Source organism: Artemia franciscana, chromosome 21, assembly GCF_032884065.1.
Source record: "Artemia franciscana chromosome 21, ASM3288406v1, whole genome shotgun sequence".
In the NCBI taxonomy this organism is placed as follows: domain Eukaryota; kingdom Metazoa; phylum Arthropoda; class Branchiopoda; order Anostraca; family Artemiidae; genus Artemia; species Artemia franciscana.
Window position 1 is genome coordinate 34038575 of NC_088883.1, and position 23430 is coordinate 34062004.

The following is a 23430-nucleotide window of genomic DNA, read 5'->3' on the forward strand; positions in this document are numbered from 1 at the left end:
AAAATTAAACCTAGGCACTGTGAAAATCAAGTGATTTTCCTTGGTGTTCAAGGTGGAGGACTGTAACCGTCCTTCTCAAGGTTGCCGACCATGCTGATTCCAATGGTGTACTTTTTGTTTCGATCTGACGCCATTTTCATGGGAGGTCAGGTTCTTCTTCAAAATGGCAGTAAATTTCTTTTTGCCCTTTTTCAACTTTTATGTTACTCCGGGCTGTGGTTCGCTTTTTACTAGATTGCAGCTACTGCTGTAACCATGATTTAGGTGGAAGATTTTCATTTAAGTAAGAACGTTATTTTAAATAAAATCTTACAAGTCTCATCATACAAATTTTTCTAAAAATTCTTCTTTTAGTCTAATTGAATTTTTGAGCAATTATATCATTTTGGCAGTAAATAGTGTGTTCAAGTAAATGGACAAAATTGGTGATTCTCGATTAATATTAAAATATTGAATAATATTCAAATCATACTAATGAATGATATTCATACTTGAACATCATTTAAGGGCCATGAATACAAATTTTGATTTATGGATTATTTTCATAAGTTTTAACATATTGGTGGTATATATGTTATGTGTCCGATAGACTCCTGATGTGAATGCGAACTCATTGGTCCTCCCTTAGATTTTGAAAATACTTTCTTTTTGATATTTTGTATTAGGAATTTTTTTTCGGGTATTTTAATTAAGAAGTTGAAAAAGAAACAAAATTTGCCCTATTATTAGGGATTGTGACCGAATGGAATGGGAATAGTTCTCACGAAAGAATAAAAAGGGAACCGGGACCTTATGATATGGGTTAAAGAGTTAATACGTTGGGATGGAGGGGGTGTGTACAGCTGTTTTGACCTCAGGCGGCTCGGTGCTGCAGCGAGTCGTTGATAATAGTAGTACTATCACAAATTTATATTCAAGGGTACTTGTGTATTATAGCGACCTCACCGTTGTTTGTAAATACCGGTTTCTTTGTGTGTACTCGGAGGTAATTAGATTTACTCTGAGTGGGATAAACTACTATGCAGGAATATTTTTTGATTAAATGTTTAATATATAGTATTGTTTAGGTAATTCTCTGTGGTAGTTTCTATAATTTTTGTTACTAAAGTATTATATCTTCGTCATATTTTGGTAGATTTCATAATCTAATTATCTCCAAGTGCACACTTAAAAACCGGTCTTTCAACAGATCAATAACGACAGTAGGGTTGATATAATACACAAGTGCACCTATTCACGTTATCGTCTTCCTATTGACTGAAAAGCGTTTTTTTTTTGTACTTTTGAAAATAAGTTAAAATGTAAGAAATTTACTTATTGGGTCTATATACACTCATTGGATTTCTGAGATATCTACTTCCTAGGAACTGCGTAGAATTATGATATTGTAAAAAAAAAAAAAAAAAAAACCTTTAAATGCCCTTTCAAATGGTGTAAAGTCAACAAGTCTTAACACTTCAAAAATGCAAGTAAATATCGCTAAATAAAAGCTATATAATCTAGTTTTTATTTCATTTTGCGCCATTTCTTTTCTCTATTTTAATTTGCGTGAAAATCTTAGACTCCTGCTAAAAGTTTCCATGGAGTGTGGGGGGAAAAGTGGCCATGGCTCTCCCTTGCTTTTTAAGGACTCTTAGGAAGCTCTTAGAAAATGGTTATTTGAATGTTCTTAAAAATGTGAATTTGTAGTTATAAAACTTACGGGTTGTGAGTAGGTTTGAATATTCTTTCATTTTTGACATGATAACATCAAACTTATTGCTTGCACCCCTAGCTTCTGAATGTAAAATGGCAGGCACGTACGTGGTATTTATTTTGTTGTGGGTGAAAATTTATTTCATAAGAAGTACGGTACAACCTCCTGAATGGGGCTAAAACTATTTCATTACCTTTGGCTTAAAGGTTGCCTAATATGCATTATGTACCGAATCACGAAGCGTTATTTAGTAGCACGTGAAAATTTTCACATCTTATCTTATTCCTTAACCCGCTGCATCCTAATATTTTGTTAATGCTCAAAGGAAAACCCTTGTCACGAACAAGTACTGTGCTCACTTAGAATTTTAAAAACGCGAGATTGTACCCTTTCGGTTTCATCATGACAGTATCCAGCTTCTTGCTTCCACTTGTAGCTTTTTAGTCCAAAATTGGTGACTTCTAAAAAAGTATTTAATTTTGTGATGAGTGCGAATTTAAAAAAAAAAGAAAAAACTAAGCGATTTGTAAGGAAAGTATAAGAAATTGTGGGAATCTTTATAATGTTGCTATAAGAATATAAAATGTGAAAACATCGATATTTTGAAAGGAGGGCATGGGATTGAAGGCCTTCTGTCTATATATCGTTAAATTCAATCCTAACAATATTTATCTCTTAGCGTGGCTGCCCTAGGGGTCAGCCGGTTGCGCAGGATTTTTTTGGGGGGGATATAACTTGACCATACCCCTTCCAAATGCCACGGCATGATAAGGGAGAGGGATATCAAACAAATCCATAAGATAAATGAAATTACAGTAAACTCGGAAAGGGTTTAAAACTGTGGCTCCGTTATTTCCCTTCTGACGGTTACACTAACCTTGAACCCCCCCCCCCCTCATTCCACTCGAAATTTTTGCCCGACTCGCAAAAATGTAACAAAAATGAATGTAAGCAAATTTTGAGGCGCTTTTAAAGTTTTTTGTAAACCCCCTGGGAAAAGTATTTTGTACCCCCCCCCTTCCGAAAAACATCCTGGATACGAACTTTTGCTGTATATAGAACTTATAAAAATAAATTGTTTATTTTTGAAGGCGAAGCGGAGTTAGTTGAGCTACCACCAAATGAGCGACAGGCCCAATTACTTCGTCAAAAGGAGGAGGCCCAAAAAAGACGAAGGAGGAAGAAGAGAACCGACTCCAGTGTGTATTCTTCCACATTCCATGGTAAGTTACGGTTCCGGAATGTTGTTACTAGAGGTGTAAAGGTGTGGCTCTGCTTTTTGGTAAACATAGTAAGAGCTTTTTATTAATAAGTTGTGGAATTAGTATAATAATGTCACTGGTCTTAGATAAAAAAGAAAATCACTGGAAATACGACCCAATTAAGCCACTATTTATTTGGCGTTTTTTTTTGCTAAAGCAATCGCTTGGTATTTTCGTCTTGGTATCTTTAGACACTGAGAAAATAGTCACAATTTTTTCTTCCAAAATTTCCAAATGTGTGATCTTACAATAAGACGTCTTCTCCCTCCCCCACTCCAAAAAAAATGCGCACACTTGCGGAACGAAACACTTATGGTGATTTTTAGTGTTGACAAAAAAGATCACAATTGGGATTTCTTTTTCTTAATTTGAAAATTTCCTGATAGGTGGGGTCAAAATGAACTCTTGTGAGAAACTATGCGACCCCCAGCCCCCTCCTAAAAAGAGAGGAAAATGTCACATGAACTTATGGAATGGAACACTCGATAATGTTATTTTTGTGTCGACAGAAAAACGAATAATATAATGACAAGTTAGTTATATCTTTTACAAACTTCACTTTTGGGGTAAAACAAGTCTTTTGAGAGAATATGCAAAATAATCTTATACGAAATTCCGGACTGCTTCAGTAATTGTTTTTTTATAAGACAATAGTAGGACCGGTTACTGGCCTGGAGATTTGAACTTATATCTGATTGTTATGCTAATATAGTGCATTATGTCAAGCTAACCAATCATACAATTTTTGCAGTAGGCCTTCTTAAGTTTTGTGAAATGAGTTCTTTTCATGATAATGTGAAATATGTCCCAAAAGTGTGAATGTCCTGTTGCCAGCATGTTATTTTCCCCGTGTTGAGGCCACGAGGATTCTATTTTAATTGATTATTGACTTGACTACTAATACTAACAGATCGCTGCAGCTCTCAGTCGCCTAAGGTCAACACAGTTGCGCATGCTCCTACTCCAACTCAATCTGTTTAAAGCCTGGTATGAGCCTAGAATTGAGGCTGTTTAGAAAGAAATGTATTAATAAAACGATTCTTACTTCATAATATACAGAACAAATTGTAGTTGTACGCATTTTAACTGAAATTTCATTATACTGTACCCCAACCTTCCCTAACGGGCAAATAAATAGCCGAGTAAATAATTCATGCATTTTGCCATGCGTCACTCTTGTTCTCCGTCCGTCTACTTGTAAATTGAATCAAGTGACGAAATCAAGAACCGGAAAAGGCATGGGGAATATGTAATTTGGGCTATATATTAGGGTGGGGGTAAAATTTAGTAGAATGGCTGTCAAAATGTTTAAACTACAATTATTCTGCTTATCATGAAATACGAATTGTTTTCTTAACACGTTTTCTTCACAGCAGTCGTAATTCTAGGCTTATGCCCAAAGCTTCACCCCTTAACCTACTCTTCGTTTATGACCGAAAAGAAAGATCTTTGGCTGTCTGTCATCTTTCATTAGCAGTGTGTACTAGCTATCTTTACCTTATTCACATGGCAGCCCTAGAAAGTGGGATAGAACCAATTGATGTGAAATTTTACAGACGTTGATAAAATAGTTCGTTTTTCGTAAAACGTTAAATGTATATGGATATAAGCAGTTTTACAATTCATCACAGAAGATAAAAGTTGGTATACTGTCGTTTTCTAATCTGTTATTATTACTTATGACGGTTCAGTATTGACAGTAGTGCGTTTTTCAATGTTGTAGACTCATAATCCCCTCGCGAATGCCTGTTGAATTGAATTTCCAAAACCGGTTTTACTATGTTGTCTGTCCTTGTTGATATTTACAACATTGCTATTGGTCTGTTTCTGAATTGCTTAGTTGTATTATTGAGACTTGCATTTAATATCCGATAATAATGTTATTTAAAGTTGTGATGAGATTTTCATTGCGTCTTGTGCTCAAACAAACATTGATGGGGCATTTTATATTTTTTTGTTGAGGGGGGGGGAGAAGAAGACCGGTTTAACTACGAAATATTGATGTGAAATTTTACAGACGTTGATAAAATAGTTCGTTTTTCGTAAAACGTTTAATAGAATTCGAAGAACTAGTGATTAAAACCCCGATAGAATTGTGTGTTAGAGGCTTTTTGCTATCTTGGAACGTAGTTGTTGGTCAAAAATATCTTAGTTTTCCAGAGCTGGCGCCTCAGGAAGGTAATTTGAAGTATTTAACTCCACCCCCTGTCCCTCCAAAGGATGCGAACCTCCCATGCGCTTGTGAAAACTGGGCTTTAAAAAAGAAACCTCCAAGATATATCTACATCACCCATGAGACCTAGCAAGTGTTCTGAGCCTATCGACTTTGCTAAATCATGATTTGTACGGTTTTAACGAATTAGAGATTGTGTTATATTCGAAAAAGAACACAATACGGCATTAAATACTATTATGTCAATAGACTTATGTTTTCCGAACCTATAGTCAAAGAAAAGCATACTTAACAAAATCATGAAAACATACCATTTTCCTACGTTGGGGCTTGTATAAAAGTATGTCCTATGTAATAATAGGGTGGCATGAGAGATAGCTTGAAAACCACTTCCTAAGGTATAATTTAGGCTTTCGTTCCTAATTTTTTTTATTCTAATGCAAATATTTTCCAAGCTAGTGAAAGCATCTCTTCTTGAATTTTACCAAAACTCACAGCATGTGTTCCTGTTTTGACTATAACCTCTCGGTTTTGGTTTAACAGTTAAAACAACTTCGATTTTCTTCTTTTGACTTTTACTTTCATTTTTGATCAAGCTTCATCACATGTTTGCCTGTTAGGGGACTTGGTTCCATTCATTTTAGAACGGCAAAAACAATGCAATGGAAATGAAAGTTGGGGTTGACCAGTTGCGTCAATTGGGGGTGCAGGGGGTATGCGCAACTCAAGTTTTTTTTCCTTTTCCCTATACTTTAAAAAATATCTTTATGGGGTATATTCTTTGAAAAATGCCGGCACTTGTGTCTTATAGCCACCACACTCAAATTCTGCCGAGAAGTGAAGTTTGGTTAATTCTAATGAAATAACCAGTTTTTCAGACCGGGGGGGGGGTGAAATTCATGCAGCATACGATCTGTATTGATAGGAACCAGTGTCTAACGATGGATGTTAAAATGACAGTTTGGGATTTGCCAAGAAGTGAAATTACTTTTCTGGGATAAGGGGGTGCAGTTCAAAACAAAATGGTCCGTCAGTGGACACAGCATGACTTGATACTCTTTCGATAAAGACCTTTTTTTGGAGTGTACAACTAGGCCATGTATGAACAACTCGGTTTGCGTGTCAATAAGTGGTTTCCTCACAGTAGAACACTATTTGTTAGTGCAATTCGTTTCATTTCTTCTAGGGCTTACAAATCGTCGTCTGTGGCCTGTGTGTTCTAGGCGCATATTTCTAAGTTGTAGTTTTCATTATTTTGTTGATAAAGTATTATATTTTCATAATATTTTCTTTTGTTTCATTAGCATTAACCAAAATTCACTTCTCGACAGAACTTGAGTGGGGCGGCTATAAGACACAAGCACCAAAATGTCTCTTTTATTTAAAAAAAAAAAAAAAATTGTCCCCCCAGATTGTCGTGAATTGGCGCCAGTGAAAGTGACCCATTACATATCAAAATTCTGCACTTATTAGACTTATTACGAGGAGTTGCGTACTCTCTGCCACTTAAGTGTTTCTGGAAACGCCAAGGAATCTTAGCACAGTAGAATGTAGTCGTTCGCATTCAAAAAAATAGTCTTATACCATTTTTTTTTCATTATTCACGTATTGACCTATTTTGATGACATGTTATGACAATACCAATCGATATTGATCCATTACAGCGTGCAATATAAAAAAAATATCCTTTGGAAAATGTGTTTTTATCGATTGAGATTCTTAACCAAGCAAAAAAAACCTTTTATAAGATCTGCAGGCATTTACATGGAAGACAGGGGGGAGTGAATTGAAAATTATAAGAAACAATAGAACAATCGTTGGTAGAGGGGAGAGTAAGCTGAAAATTGGAAAAAAAAACATTTGAACAATGGTTAAACTCATTTGAGATTCAAAAGGGAGAACAGGAATATCTCTTGTAAATTTCAGTAGATACCCCCATAAAATGGTGAAAACCACTTCTGGTTCTTAGCAATAGATTTTGATTGCGAGAAGTTGCTATTTGAGAGATTTGATTTATTTTACCCTAAAAGATCAGCCAAATCTCCACTGAAGTAATGTGGAAAGTGAGCTAAAACAAAATTAAAATATTAAATCATGTAAAGCCTTGATTTTGAAAAATCAGCCCGATACTGGTGTGAAATCTTATCAACCCTTTATTCAGGAAAGTATAAAGGTAATGTGGGTCCAATCTGCCCCCTCCCTCAAAAGGTGGAACTCATTCGAATGGATTATCGTGTTTGTGCTCACTTTTCTCTCCCCCAAGTCTTTGTTTGTTTATATCTAGGAATGCTATCATACCTGGAGTTTTACTATTGCGATTTTTCCTATAGGTTTTTACACTTTGCCTGCTTTTGTGTTTTTTTATTATTATTTTCCCTCCCTCAAAAGGTCGTACTTCCTCCAAATGGATTACCATATTCGTGTCCATCTTTCTCTCCCCACCCCCAAGTGTTTGTATGTTTTTCTACGAATGCAGGTATGCCGGGAGTTTTAATGCTCGTAATGTTTCCTGCATATCATATATTTCACTAGATTTTCTTAGATTTGCCCCCCCCCCCTCTCCTTCAAAAGGCCGTATTCTCTTTAAAATCATGTTCTGTGTTCGTTCCACCTTTCTCCCCCAAGTAATTTGCTGATTGTACCTACGAATGCTCTAATGATTTGTATAATATTCCCTAAATTATCCTACTTGTATTTGCCTCTTTTCTATCGCGTTGTCTTATGTTCTTACCTAAGACAAGCTTTTGCTGTTCAGTATGCAAATCGTGTCAGCGATTAAGTTGCCAGACATGTGTCGGGTATTCGATAATCTATGCTTTTTGTGTTCCGTTCAACTTGTTCTCTATGCTAGCTTGTAGCCAAGTTCTACTCTACTTGAAACTAATATTGATGTTGCATTCAAATGACGGCCACGGCTTGTGGTCTAGAGTTTAGTCCATGTCTAATATCAAGCGCAAAGCCTAAAATTTTCAATATGATTAATTTATAAAGAAATAAGCTTTTCCAATGAGAGTAAAAGCTGAAGTTGAAAAATAACGAACAAAATTATTCTTTCGCAGTATATGTAGTATATTTTTGAAAAACAATTCAAATAAACCGGTCCATGATTGTTTCCTTATATTTGTAGAATTCGGAAAGAAATAAGCGCTGTACCAAAGATACGTTTACCTCTAAAGGCAGTACGAGAAAAAAAATTCTGTTACCTGAACAAATTGAATTGTTTGAAGATTCAAAACAAAAACACGAGGTGGGCATGACATACTTTATAAGTAAAAAAGTTATAGTAAAGTGCTTGTGCTTTATTTTGTACCTCAATTTTTGTCTTTTTTTTCTTAGGGATTCCTTTTTATTCTTAGCATAACAGCTATAATTGTCCTAAGTCATCTCTAAACCCAGGGGCGGATCTAAAGCAAAATCTTGGGGGAAGCCTAATGTGACAAGGGCGTTAATGAGCAGAATCGTGGAAGGGGGGGGGGAATGTGACAAAGTTGCCAATAATTGACAAATTTATTCTAAAGAAAGAGTAAAAAGGAAAATAACAAGAGCTTAGAGCTCATATGGCACTTGTGACGAGGCGAGAAGAGCTAAGAGCCAAGAGATCATATGGTATGAGCTTTAACAAAATTCTATGAATCAATAGATTGATTTAAAAAGGAAAATAAGAGGCTTAATGCCGGTCAAGATTTAAAATAAGAGCTCTGAGTCACAAAGTCCTTCTAAATCTCAAAATTCATTAAGATCCGATCACCCACTCGTAAGTTATAAATACCTAATTTTTTCTAATTTTGCCTCTCCCTTTTGCCCCCCAGATGGTCGAATCTGGGAAAACGACTTTATCAAGTCAAATTGTGCAGCTCCCTGACACGCCTACCAATTTTCATCGCCCTAGCACGTCCAGAAGCACCGAATTCGCCAAATCACTGAACCCCTCCCCCCCAACTCCCCTAAAGAGAGCGAATCCAGTACGATTCTGTCAATCACGTATCAAGGACATTTGTTTATTCTATCCACCAAGCTTCATCCCGATTCCTACTCCCCAAGTGTTTTTCCAAGATTTCCCCCTCCAAATCCCCACAATGTCAAAAGATCTGGTCGGGATTTGAAATAAGAGCTCTGAGACATGAATTCCTTCTAAAAATCAAATTTCATTACGATCCGATCATCTATTCGTAAGATATAAATACTCCAATTTTCATGTTTTCCAAGAATTCCGGTTCCCCCCTCCAACTCCCCCGAATGTCACAGGATCTGGTCGGAATTTGAAATTAGAACTTAAGCACAAGATCCTTCTAAATATCAAATTTCATTAAGATCTGGTCACCCTTTCGTAAGTTACAAATACCTCAATTTTCAAAATTACCCTCCCCCCCCCCCGATTCCACCAAAGAGAGCAGATCCGGTCTAGTTATGTCAGTCACGTATCTTAGACAGGTTTCTATTCTTCCCATCCAGTTTCATCCTGATCTCACCGCTTTAAGTATTTTCTAAGATTTCCGGTCCCCCCCAACTGCCCCCCCCAAAATTACGCTTGATCCGGTTGAGATTTAAAGTAAGATATCGGAGTTACGAGGTCCTTCTAAATATGAAGTTTCATGAAGATCTGATCACTCCTTCGTAAGTTAAAAATACGTCATTTTTCTTATTTTTCAGAATTACCCCCCCCCCCGCAATTGAGCGGATTCGTTCTAATTATGTAAATCACGTATGCAAGACTTCTGCTTATTTTTCCATCCAAGTTTCATCCCAATCCCTCCAATCTAAGTGTTTCCATCATTTTAGGTTTCCCCACCCCAAACTTCCCCCAATGTCACCAGATCCGGTCAGGATTTAAAATAAGAGCTTTGAGACACGATATCCTTCTAGAAATCAAATTTCATGGAGATCCAATCACCCGTTCGTAAGTTAAAAATACCTCATTTTTTCTAATTTTTCAGAATTAACCCCCCCCCCAACTACCCCAAAGAGAGCGGATCCGTTCTGGTTATGTCAATCATGTATCTAGGACTCGTGTTTTTTTTTCTACCAAGTTTCATCCCGATCCCTCCACTCTAAGTGTTTTCCAATTTTTAGGTTTCTCCCTCCCACCCCCCACCCCCCCCCAATGTCACCAGATCCGGTCGGGTTTAAAATAAGAGCTCTTAGCCACAATATCCTTCTAAATATCAAATTTCATTGAGATCCGATCACCCGTTCGCAAGTTAAATATACCTCATTTTTTTCAGAATACCCCCCCCCCCAACTACCCAAAAGAGAGCAGATCCGTTCCGTTTATGTCAATCATCTATCTAGGACTTGTGTTTATTTTTCCCACCATGTTTCATCCCGATCCCTCCACTCTAAGTGTTTTCCAAGTTTTAGGTTTCCCCCTCCCAACTCCCCGCCCCCATCACCAGATCCGGTCGGGATTTAAAATAAGAGCTCTAAGACACGTTATCCTTCTAAACATCAAATTTCATTGAGATCCGATCACCCGTTCGTAAGTTGAAAATACCTCATTTTTCTAATTTTTAAGAATTACCCCCCCCCCCCCCTAACTACCCCAAAGAGAGCAATTCAGTTCCGATTATGTCAATCATGTATCTGGGACTTGCGCTTATTTTTCCCATCAAGTTTCATCCCGATCCCTCCACTCTAAGTGTTTTCCAAGATTTTAGGTTTCCCCCCTCCAACTCCCCCCAATATCATCAGACCCAGTCGGGATTTAAAATAAGAGCTCTGAGACACAATATCATTCCAAACATCAAATTTCATTAAGATCCAATCACCCGCTCATAAGTTAAAAATACTTCATTTTTTCTATTTTTTTTAATTAACCGGCCCCCACTCCACCCCCCCCCCAGATGGTCAAATCAGGAAAACGACTATTTCTAATTTAATCTGGTCCGGTCCCTGATACGCTTGCCAAATTTCATCGTCCTAGCTTACCTGGAAGTGCCTAAAGTAGCAAAACCGGGACCTTAGGTTTTCCCCCTCCAACTCCCCCCAATGTCATCAGATCCGGTCGGGATTTAAAATAAGAGCTCTGAGACACAATATCATTCCAAACATCAAATTTCATTAAGATCCAATCACCCGCTGATAAGTTAAAAATATGTCATTTTTTTCTATCTTTTGCGAATTAACCGGGCCCCCACTCCCCCCCGCAGATGGTCAAGTCGGGAAAACGACTATTTTTAATTTAATCTGGTCCGGTCCTGATACGCCTGCCAAATTTCATCGTCCTAGCTTACCTGGAAGTGCCTAAAGTAGCAAAACCGGGACCGACAGACAGACAGACCGACAGAATTGGCGACTGCTATATGTCACTTGGTTAATACCAAGTGCCATAAAAACAAGGAATGAAGGTGCCAGAAAAATCTTGGGGTCCCTGCCCCCCCCCTCTGGATCTGCCCCGGTTAAAACTAAAATTCAACGATTAAAACAGCCCCATAATTATTACTTAAACGAAAGCTCAACTAGAGTCTTAAAGATCGCGTTTATTTATTTACTTATTTTATCAAAACAGGAGAAAGCCATAGGCTGTCGTTGTATTTAAATATACGTGTTATATATGTATTCGTCTTATATATATATATATATATGTATATATATATATATATATATATATATATATATATATATATATATATATATATATATATATATATATATATATATATATATATATATATATATATATGATGATATTGACATGGCTTTAAAATATATTGATTTCTTTTTTAGATCTATATAGACTCACTGGAGAGTTTCTTGGGGAAGGAGCATACGCCTCCGTGCAAACTTGTGTTAACATCTGGACAGACATTGAATATGCAGTCAAAGTATGTACTTGTTTTAATAATTCTCTTTTTTTATTTCTTTTTTTTAAATTCCAGTTGGTTAGTGAATTTTATTTCCTAATAAACGAGTCATTCGGTAAGAAAATTGTATTAGAAATGTATTTTTTGTAATTAATAGTAAGAGAGAGGTGGGTGTAAACCGATAGAGTAGATAATTATGGAAAAAATATCGCATACACCATTCTAATAAGTCATATTTGAGATGGAGTCACATTTGGGAAAAATTGGATGCCAAAAATTGAGTCTTACCAACTTTGTCTTCGAAAAAAAAAGTTCCATCAGCATATCAAAGATTTCGATTCTAATCATCTTGTGCATTTTTATGGAATTTAGGCCTATGTTGGTTGTGAAATTTATGTTGGTGCATGTTTATGTCAAGATGTGGTTGATTAGGTAGACCTGAGCTAGCAGCAGATTCCATCGGGAACAGGCAAAAAAGCTAAAATACTGAACCCAGATACCCTGTAATGTCAAACCTATGAACCAAATAATATAATGTCAAACCCTATAATGTCAAATGATTGTTTTCAGAGCTGAGAGTTACGAACTTTGGCAATAAAATAGGTAGATATTTATTTATATTATAATATATTTACCCAGAGAAAACTATTAGGTGTAATAGTTCCTTAGAAGGTTGTTTAATATGCCGTATATTAGACTAAACCAATATACGGGTAGGCGACTACTGCTACTAACAACTACTACAGCACCTAGCTGCCTAAGGCCTACCCCACGGCGCGCACCCTCCCTCCATCCCAATTTATTCGAAGCTTCCTTGTTTAGAGCCTCCTAAGAAGTCTCAATTCCCTTTAAATCCATTCTTACGACCTTATCCCACTCCACTCGGGGATGACCTGCTTTTTGTTTGGCCCTTTATGCTTGTCGGAAAAAACCATACTTGGCAATCTGTCAACCTTTATCCGCAGAACGTTTCCTACCCATCTTAACATTTCTCTCATTATAGCATAGAATCACCTTTTTCGTAGAGTTTACTGTTTGAAATCCAGTCAGTCAGATGGTTGCTCAAAAGAATCTGCAGACAGACAATTCCTCTGAAAAACATCTAGCAAAATCCCCCTCCGTTTTTCGAAGGATTCACGCTTCAGAACCATGATTGACCACTGTAGCTTTTATCACTGTCATCGATAGGTTTATCCAGTATAATAATGTACATTTAGAAAAAAGTATGAAACGTAAGTAAAGTTATTAATTGCTGAACATATCTAGTATTAGCATAGAAAGTATGTTTTGCTAGTGCATAAGATGTGATGAAAGTCACATAAACTTCCTGTTGTATTTTAGGAATACACTATCATAAGTCCAGCCAGTGTGCATTTGAAATCACCTGTTCAAAACTTTCGCAACTTTTCCTCACTGGTATTTTTAAGTGACCTGGATTGTATCTTGGTCTAAAAGAGTTTTGCCAAGAGTTAAATTGTTTTTATTAGTCCCGCCAGATTTTACTGCGAATTCTAATGGATTTGTTATGCAAATAAAGCAATCTTCCAATGCCAAGATAGTCTCTGCTTTTTTTACTTGGTAGGGGGGAGGGTATTATCTATAACAGTTTTTTCATTTAATTCTATGCTCCATTTTAGTTGGCTATATGGATAAAACAAGGGAAAAATCGTAATTTTTACTTCTTGAAAACCGGCAGCAAAAACGCCCCATATATCGGGTGGGAGGAGGGGGGATTTGTAAAAGGCAAAAGAGACGAAATAATGTCAGTATATCGTTACTTAATAGCAAGTGAATAATAACTGATAACCAGAACAAGCAGAAATATGCTTTTTTTAAGTCAGTAATACAGGATGGTAGTATTTACCTCCCCCTCCACATCTAACTCCGTTGAAAGCGTTTTTGAGTTTACACATGCATTTCCTGGAGTGAAGGAGGGGGGATCGCTATCTCTGAATTTTTTCAGATAAGCATTTTGCTTCTTCACGAAATGCTGCTCTGGGTCGTAGCATTTATTTGTCAATTTATTAACTGATAAATTGTCAATTTTATTTGTTTTATGTGTTTTTTTTTCAAACCAAGCAAGAAAATGATAGTCTACATTACAAATCTTAATGCACCATACATCAGAAAACCATATCATACTTTTAAATGAAAAGGGAATAAGGTTTTTTTTACGTCCAATTTTTTTTTAGACGAGTTTGCTCCTCTTAATTTTGTACCTGTTTCCTAATTCTCTATTATAAATCTTACTGGGGGTTCCCCCTAAAAAATTGGTCCGAAAGAACCTCGTAAGAAATTAACTTGATTGAATATTTCTTGTGGTTAAATCCCTTTTCTAATGAAAATCCTCCGATTTTTATCTCCCCACAAGATCTGAACCCCTTAGAAAAAAACACATCACGGCTAGGTATGTGTAAGCATACTAGTGAAGGGCTTTTGATTTCTAAGGGTTGTATAACCTCTGCGTTAAATCAGCTTATTGGTCTCGAAACTAAAAAAAAAAAGAAGATTTGTTTTTGCACAAGGGCTGTGGAGTCGACTGTAGTTATAACTGGTTTCAACTCCGATTCTATCCAGCAAAAAATTACTAAAACTCTGTCTCCACGACTCCAGCTTCACAACTCTCTTTTAAATCTTTATAGAACAGGATTTTATAAGTTATTACCGACTTTTTAAAACTAGCCAATTCGGTGGCCCAAAAAGAGTCGTGTTGTGCAGCGTAAATGTCACAATCAGCTTGCATAAACCGGAAAAGGGTAATATTTGTTGCTATTTTTTTTACGATTTCTCAAAAGTTTCCTGTGAATTATAAAAGGGAATATAACAATTTAGCAAAACAACTCAAATTCCGTAATATCTTGAGAACCAAATAAAATACGACGAAACGACATAAAGATCGACATAACTTAATTAACTCGAGGGGGCAATTTATCTAGGTTCTAAGTTTTTTTTTTCGTCTTTTTATTTTCAACTGATGATTCACTAGAATATATTTTATTTGTTTGTATTTTTTAGATCTTACTTATACTTTTGTCTTACGAAAATTTGAGCCCTTATAGTATTTAGCCCTATAAAGAGCGCTTTTAATCCTATAATTTTTGTAGAAGTGCAGATTAGAAGCATTTGTTCTTATCGACCTAAATAAAATGTGAGCCTACTTCGGATCCCCGCTCCTGTCTGAAGGAGCGGTGCTCGTTTAAGTTTCTAAAAAAAAACTTGGTTAACTAGTTTTTTTGTTGTTAATGTCTACTTCCGTTACTGGTGTGGTTAAACAAGATATTCCTATTGTCGGGTAGGGCACTCAACTTGGTGATAACTTAAAATAGCAACGAGTTTCTTCTGCGCCTTTATGCATTGACAGTTCGGTTGTATATAAGATTTTCCGATTTGACAATCCTGAATTATGCGCATTGTATTACTATAAGTAGATAGTATATTTATGAGGCTATCACGGAAAAACTGTAGACTGCTAAGGCTACTACTAACAACTCACCGTAGCGTCAAGCGGCCTGATGCCGACATAGCTACGCACGCTCCTCCTCTGTCCCAATCTTGTTTAAGCTTCACTGATTACACCCTCCCTGGAAGCTCCTGTTTCCCTTGAATATTTCCTTACAACAAACAGTAACAACCTAGTTACTGCAAGAGATCAAAATTGAAATTGTCCGTGTTTGTAGACGAGTGTTTTCCAACCTGCAAGGGTTGCTAACCGCTGTTATGACTAGCTTTTACAAGGAACTAAGGGAAGTTAGTATCGAATTGTCGATGAGAGTTGGAGTCCGAGGCTGCGATATCCAACAAAATTGATCAGAACCTGTTATAATCTTCATTTCTTCAAGCTTTAACCAAATCACACAACAATTTGTGATGCGACTTTTATTAACAAAATGTATAACCCAGAATATAATGGAAATAACCTCCAACTAAGCAAGTTTTCCGCCTTCATTTCTATGCCAATTTTTACATGTTTTGCTCCACCTGGACGTGAGTCATCTAGATCCCTTTCAGTCGCTCTAAAAAAATTTCCTCTTGGAAACTTTTTTTGTTATTCTACAAGTAGGCTATATTAATACCCTCCCACCTTTGTCTGGCCTGGGTGGAGTTTTTACATACATTTACACGAGTCTCTCTAAAACAAAGCCAGGCACTTGTGTATTGTAGCGACCACACTGTTGTTCTTGATCCGATGCTAAACTGGTTTCTCTCTGTGTGCACTCGGAGATAATTAAGTTAGCCTGAGTGAGATACACTACTATCTGTGTATATTTTAATTAAAATTTTAATATATAGAGTTGGTTAGGTTAGTTATTTAATATATTGCATTCTTGGCGGCCTGCTTTCCATAATTCTGTTTTGTATTTTCAATAATTTGTTACTAAATTATTATATTTGCATCATATTTTGGCACATTTCATTAAGATTAACTTAACTGGTTACTCAGTTTCTGAATCTGTTCATCTCCGGCCTGAACCAGTTCCACCACACCAAAACGGTTAACGATATACCTATTCTTGAACCACCGAGGGGCCTGAAGCAAAAATTCCGTGTACTTAAAATAGCACTTTCATAACACTAACCTATCAGATTCAGTAAAAAATTTCCCAAAATGGGGTTAAATATAGAATGCTCAAGAGAGCCACACTATTATATATTCGAGAAAGGGCTTCCTGTTCCAGATTAAGCTGCAAGGTCACCACACTAGCATAAGCAATTTTAAGTTTGCGCTCACCATTCCACAGGAAAAGCTTTCGTGTATTCTCAATCGAATACCCAATCGGGAGACCTAAATATGTTAGTGCAGTGGTGGGTGCCACCTCACTATTACCTAGACAGACACTATTGGGCACATAACTACCGTGTAAACTAAAGAAGAGAACTTAGTACTTTGCAGCATTCTTATTTTGTCCTATTTGTAGATATTGAAAATGTCTGGAGTCAAAGTTGGCTCTAACTTGTAAAATCTAGTTAAATGAAGCTTTAAAGCAGGGCTGTGGAGTCGGAATTTTAGTAAATTTATATTTATTAATTTATATTTATTATAATAAATTATAAATTTCTTTCGTACCCCCCCCCCCTGAACACTTTGCAGCATTCAAACTTATTCCTATTTATAGATATTGAAAATGTCTGGAGTCGAAGTTGTCTATAAATAGTAAAATCTGGTTAAATAAAGCTTTAAAACCTGGCTTTGGAGTCGGGGTTATAATAAATTTTTTCTAAACGGAGTTAGAGTCGGCAAATTGAAAATGTCTATAGTTGAAGTTGGAGTCAAAGTCGGTTATAGCTTATAACCGACTCCACAACCGTGGCCCCCTCATTTATTATTGTATTGGAACATCATTGTTTTTGTTCTTACGCAATTAAACTGTATTTGCGTCTTTAAATTCTGAGGGAAAAAATCATTCAAATGCAATTTGAGTGTTTGTATATAAACTGCTGATATCGAATATTAGTTTTGCGTTGTTATGTAGGTATTATCAAAAAATGTGTTTTTTCTTTTAATGCGCTGTAACAGTGATGCCTGTTAAACACAATTGTTTAAACATATGTTTTAGTCACAATGCCAATTTGTCTTTATAGTCTATTCTGCAATTGTAAGTCAATAGCTATGATTCACCACATTTTACTGAAGAAATAAAAAATGATTCCAGATGTCTGTTGTCTGATCAATGTGTTTTAATGTTGACTTTCTGCCGAAATATAAAAATATTTAGTAGTAATAAAGCAGGTGACATATAGTACTAAAACATAATGTAGCACACTTTTTTTGAAATTTAATGTTTATTATAACTAAACATATTTAAAATTTGCAATTTTTGTATTTAGATATAATATATAAATTAAATAGATAAAATGTAAAATGAAAATACAAATAAAATTAAAAATATACATTAAATGTCAAATATTTGTATGTTAATATATTTTATATTGCAGTCATTGCGTTTTAGCTTTGCTTGAATCGGGGATAGGCTACTTCTAATAAAAAAAAAAACTTTACAAACTAGAAAAAATAATGGTATAATATTCTACCTTCCTAAGCTTTAAATTTGAATGTCTATTTTTTATTCAATGCGAGCATAAAGGAGCTGACCCGTAGACATTTGTGATGAAAGTTTACTGCAACCGTTTTCATTTTGCAAACGGCAAAGTTTACTTTTGCACCCCGGGCATTTGCCCGGGGTGTAAAAATTTTGGGGTGCAAAATTTCAAATAAATAATCTGACGGTGATAATCATTTTATAACTTATGAATTTTTTTTTTATTTTAAATGAAGTAGAGGGTGGAGTTGGCAGTAATTATAAACAAATTAAATCGAGAAATTTTCGTTTTTCCCATATTTTCATCACCATTCTTTGAAAATTAAAGTAAGTAGATCAAATTTAAGTAATTCTAAATAAAATTTTAAGCACAAAGTAAGACTATAAAAGTAATTAAAGAATTAGAAGCAATCAGTTGGTACAAGATTATTAATAATTTTTGCCAAGACAAAAGTGAGAAAAGTCGGATTAAAACAAATGAAATTTTTTTTAATTTTCTTTGAAAATTTTTGTGAGACAGTAGAGGGCGTGCTTATCAAGATTTCGCCCTGGGCGAAAGAGAGGCCCGAACCGCTACTGTATTCAGTTACTATTATTTCTATTACAGTACTTGTTTCTCCTCAATATGACAAAATTGTATGTATTCCTGGAGACTAGGAAAGCGTGAGCGTTTATCCCATAAGTTACAATATACTAATTCCCCTAAAGGCACCTTAGCCTGCAAAGTAGAGGGAAGACACGAGTCACTTTCTTAGAGGAAGAGTCACATAAAAAAAAATAGAATATGAGTCACTTACTCAGAGGAAGAGTCACATAAAAAAATAGAATACAACAATTAAAGTGAAATAGATAAATTAAATATGTATAGGAATATGTTTAAGGTGCGTGGATAGGTGTATTTCTGGTCATGCATTTAAATATAATGGAAAATATAAATGAATTATGTAGAAAATGTAAAAGTTTCGGAAATATCTCAAAACCTTGAGGGGGATATAGGCCTGACGGTCTCCCTCCCCTGCCATCTATATGTATCCATCTCCCTGTCATCTATGTGTAATTAGGATATGAAGATGGGATATATAAAAGATGGATACATTTTTCTTCGTTTGTTTTAGATAATTTTAAAAGTACCTGGTCATAGTCGATCGCGGGTTTTCAAAGAAGTTGAAACGCTTCACCACTGCCATGGTCATCCCAATATTATCCAGCTCATTGAATTCTTTGAAGAAGATGACAGATTTTATTTGGTCTTTGAGAAGGTAGTGGGTGGCCCGCTTTTGCGCCATATCCAAAGAAGAGTTCATTTTACTGAACATGAAGCCTCGTTGGTTATTAGAGATTTGGCTTCATCTCTTGCCTTTTTACACAAAAAAGGTATAAAATTTTTTGCACTTCTATCCTTTTAGGCTATAGTAAGAAAAAAAAGCATCGGGACGATTATAGTCACCAAATTCTAATTCTTGGATGAAAAGAAATTCATGTTTAAAATAATTCACGCGCACAAAGTAGCTGAAATTTTATTGGTTACTAATAAAATGAAGTCAAATTTTTAATTATAGGGTATCAATGAATTTCAACGAAATTAAACTCTGCTAAAACTCAGCGGCACTGAATATCTTTCTCTCGTCCTGTTAAATCCCTCTCTTTAAATTGTATGAATAATTTTGAAGGCCTAATAAAATTTTCAGGAACATTTACTAGCATCAGAAGCAATTTATTGAATCATAGAAAATAAGTTTTCCTACTAGTCGTCCCCATGGAGTGAAGTGTCATCTATTTTTTATAGTAAGTCTAAGTGCTACCTTTTCAGACTGGAAGGATTAAAATGTTGATTAAATGCTTTAGTAGTGTTAATACACGAAAATTTGGGGGGTGGGGGACGGGGCTATTTTTTGTTTTTCCCAATGGAAATACCTAAAAACATTTTTTTCAATGTAAATACCAAAAAAACTATTTTTTTTATTTGTTGGCTTTTTCTTACAGTGCAGCTCTTTTAAAATATTTTCGGGAAAACAGAGAGGAATTGTGTAAATACCACATTTCGAAAATTGCATTCCGAAAGTATACTTAAGTAGGCTTAAGTCGGGGATTTCATGTTGGGCGAAGATCCAATTTTTCTGAGGGTTCTACTTATTTTTCTTGGGAGGAGGAGTCTTAACTACTTTAAAGTCTTTATTTTAATTTTCTTAGCAATTATATCCTCAAAAAGTATGGTGGGTTTTATATCCCCCTCCTCCTTTACTGTGTCAGTTGTATAGTTATAAATTCAGTGCCTGTGGGACAGACACGAGTGGCTTACCGCTCTCTTGAAGCCAGCCAAGATTTTTGTGGCCGTAAAATTACCTTGGAGGACGAATGGGACTTCCTGATTTCATTTTGGACTTTTTACTGATTCGAGAATGCAGCCATGGGTCCGACTAAAAATGAGTAAACAATTTACTGATTTGCTATGTTCAGACACTTTAAAGCGCTTTTTGTTCCTACTGTACCATAAATCATGTATTTGTTTTGTGTTTTCAGCAAAACGCTAGTTTTTCATAATCCTGCAGATTTAGGGAATATTTAGTGCCGTTACATTTGTACCAATTTCATTTTGTCTCTTAATTTGGGATTGGAGAGACCCATTGGTCAGATTAGAAAATAGTCAAAAAAAATACTACTAGGTGACGCTACTGTCTGTAATCTGCTGTCCGTCTCTGGTATGTTTAGAAATAACCTTACCTCACACCTCAAAGATTGTTTGTGTCTTGTTCCTTTACTGGTGGAAAAAGCTTCCATCCTACTAATATAAATAGCCATACTCTCGTTTTTCTGTATACATTTTTATCATATTTTAGTTAATAGTAATAATAATAAAAACAGTCTGGCGGAAATTTATACGGGTCTAAATAAAATAGTACGGGGGAAGGGCGAGGAAACGGATAAACCAGGAAATTCTGTATGCTTTTGAAGATCAGATATTTTATTTAAATTTCTTGATCCCTCCCCCTGAGAATTAAACTCCGGGTTCAGGTATTGTAACAAAATTGTTGGCTGACAATTTCAATGAAACAACGATTTATGACAGTCCTACAAATATTTTTTTTTCTGCATACCTTTTTTCATTTATTAGATTTATGGTTTTTTTAACAGACTGGGTTGTTCTCTTCGTTTTTTTTTGTAAGTTGACTGCCCAAAATTTTACTGAATTGAAAATTATTGCACGGGAGATGGGGGAGCAGAGGGCTCAATTAGGGAATTGTTTTTCGTTCTTTCAAAGATTAGACATTTTATTTAAAATTTCACATCCTCCCTTCCAAGACGTCAGTCTATTTTCACTTGAATGATTTGCCCGTTTTTGCTGCTCTTAGGACTCCCCTGTCCCATATAGTCATAAACTGCATGCACTCATATGGCAATATTATTTTCAAACGGAAGGAAGGGTGAAATTCGAAGTATACAATCAAAAAGACCCATTTTACTGATAGTTCTAAAGATTAGGATTTTTGTGGGTAGGGATATACTTTTAAATAAATTGGCCAAAATCAGTTCTCTATCTTAGTAATGTTAGTAAATTTACGTTGAAACTAATAAACCTAATATGAATTAGACTATCCAGTGTGCTGAATGTTGTACAGAATTGTATTTGGATTTCCCCATCTTGTTCTAAACTCGTCAAATAAGATGCTTTCTACTCACAAAGAAAAAACGCATCAAGATCATTAAAAATAATGATATTTGATGTCTATAGCATTCTAAGGTCTTTCAGTTGAAATGACTGCTATAAGTAACAATTAAATTTTGAGGTCGCCCTAAGGGTGGCAAGAAAGAAGACCACACCTATTTTCTCTGTCGCAAAGAAAACTCAAAATACATTCCAAAACTCAAAGAAAGGTCATAGAGTCGCTTCTATTTTCAGCTTTTTAATATATGGCAGTTCTTTGGCTCTCGGTTTATTTCGAATGGCTTTGGTTTAAATTTATATTTTCGGTCTTATATTGATATGCAATTTTACCCTAGAATTAGATGTACGATATTGGTCCAGCAAATTATTCAGTTTTAAACATCAGCTCTGTTGCAATTATCTGCCTTCTCAGGATGATCTCGGCTTTGGTTTTTGACTGTGGTTTTTGGTTTTGGCTTTGGTTTAAACCAAAGCCATTTCGAATTGACTTTGGTTTAACTTCTCAGGATGGTATTGGCTTTGGTTTTTGACAATTTTAAACATCACCTCTGTTTCAATTCCCAGGACGGTAGGAAGCAATTGGAAGAAATGATAGGAAAACACTTTGACAGACAGTGACGTAATTTCGTCAAAATTCTGGGGGGGGGGGCAAAGTTTGAGCCAATTTTCCCAAATCAATTTAAAATGACAGTGAAAATTGTAAAATGATCCATATGTTTACCATAAAATCAAAGATAAAGTGAAGAAAACTGACCTGTTTTCCTGGATACTTGAATTATGAAGGCTTATCTTAGTTTTGACAAGATTTTTGCAGAGACTAAACTTCAGCTGGGGGGCAAGCTGAGGTCTGGGGGAGAGTAAACTTGAACCTGTAGGAGGCAATTGCCCCCAGTCCTATTGCAAATTACGCCCATGTTGGCGGACGTCCTTGCCAAAATATTTGCTTTTGTTCTTTTCGCTCCTTTTCTTTCCACTAGCTGACACTATCTTCGTTTTCTCGGTTATTTAATTATATTATTTTTTCTTGTTTGTCATACGTCTTGTATAGTCAGTGTGGTCTTTGAATGTATTTAAGAATTTACTTACACCAGCTTGCTTTGAAATGACTCGCCCAAGCGTTGCAAAGACTGTATAATGTGGGGTTGAAGTATGTAGCACACATGGCGCTCAAAGATGTACGCCAAGTTGTGGAAAGTTGACAGCCCCTCGTTTTTTTTGCCTTGCAATCATGTTTATTTTTCACCTAGCTTAAGATATGGAAAAACTATAGAATATTGTTAATGCGATAATGTTCGAAAACCGGCCAAAATATTGACTTGCTTGACTAGCAGCAAAGCTTGTCGTACGACAAGCTAAAGAAGGGAAAAAGTACGCACGAATGTTAACTTAGAAAAAGAACTTTGTTAGAGAAAAAACAAAAGCCTATCAAATACCAAGGATAGGAGGAAGGAAATGGCGGTTTAGAGGCAGAATCTTGATTTCCCCGCTCCCCCCTCCCCCATCTCTGTCTTCTACAAAATTTCTGGCCAAATTTGAATAAAATTTTCTTCAGAATTTTCATTTATTTAAATGTTACTTTTCTTACTTTATGTGGAGAAAGATATGGGAAAATAAACTGCGCCCTCTGTTTTGTTTTAATAGAAATAAGTTCAAAATATAACAAAATGATTATAAATATTAGATTGTTTATTTGAAATTTTCGGCCCCTAAAATTTCTACGTCCGGGGCAATGTCCCCCCTAAAACTGGCTCTGTAAGAAAAGCCTTTTTGCAATCCCCTCTCTCCCCCAACATAAAG

General features: G+C 35.7%; 1 protein-coding gene across 2 annotated transcripts in view; it reads left to right on the plus strand.

Annotated features, from left to right (window-relative positions):
- LOC136040976 (MAP kinase-interacting serine/threonine-protein kinase 1-like) overlaps positions 1–23430 on the plus strand; it is a 73861-nt gene that overhangs the window by 21605 nt on the left and 28826 nt on the right. For both annotated transcript variants that reach the window (XM_065725450.1, XM_065725451.1), the window contains 3 exons: positions 2788–2919; positions 11855–11952; positions 19085–19343. In XM_065725450.1, the coding sequence (XP_065581522.1) occupies positions 2788–2919; positions 11855–11952; positions 19085–19343 (489 nt within the window). The remainder of the gene's footprint in view (positions 1–2787; positions 2920–11854; positions 11953–19084; positions 19344–23430) is intronic.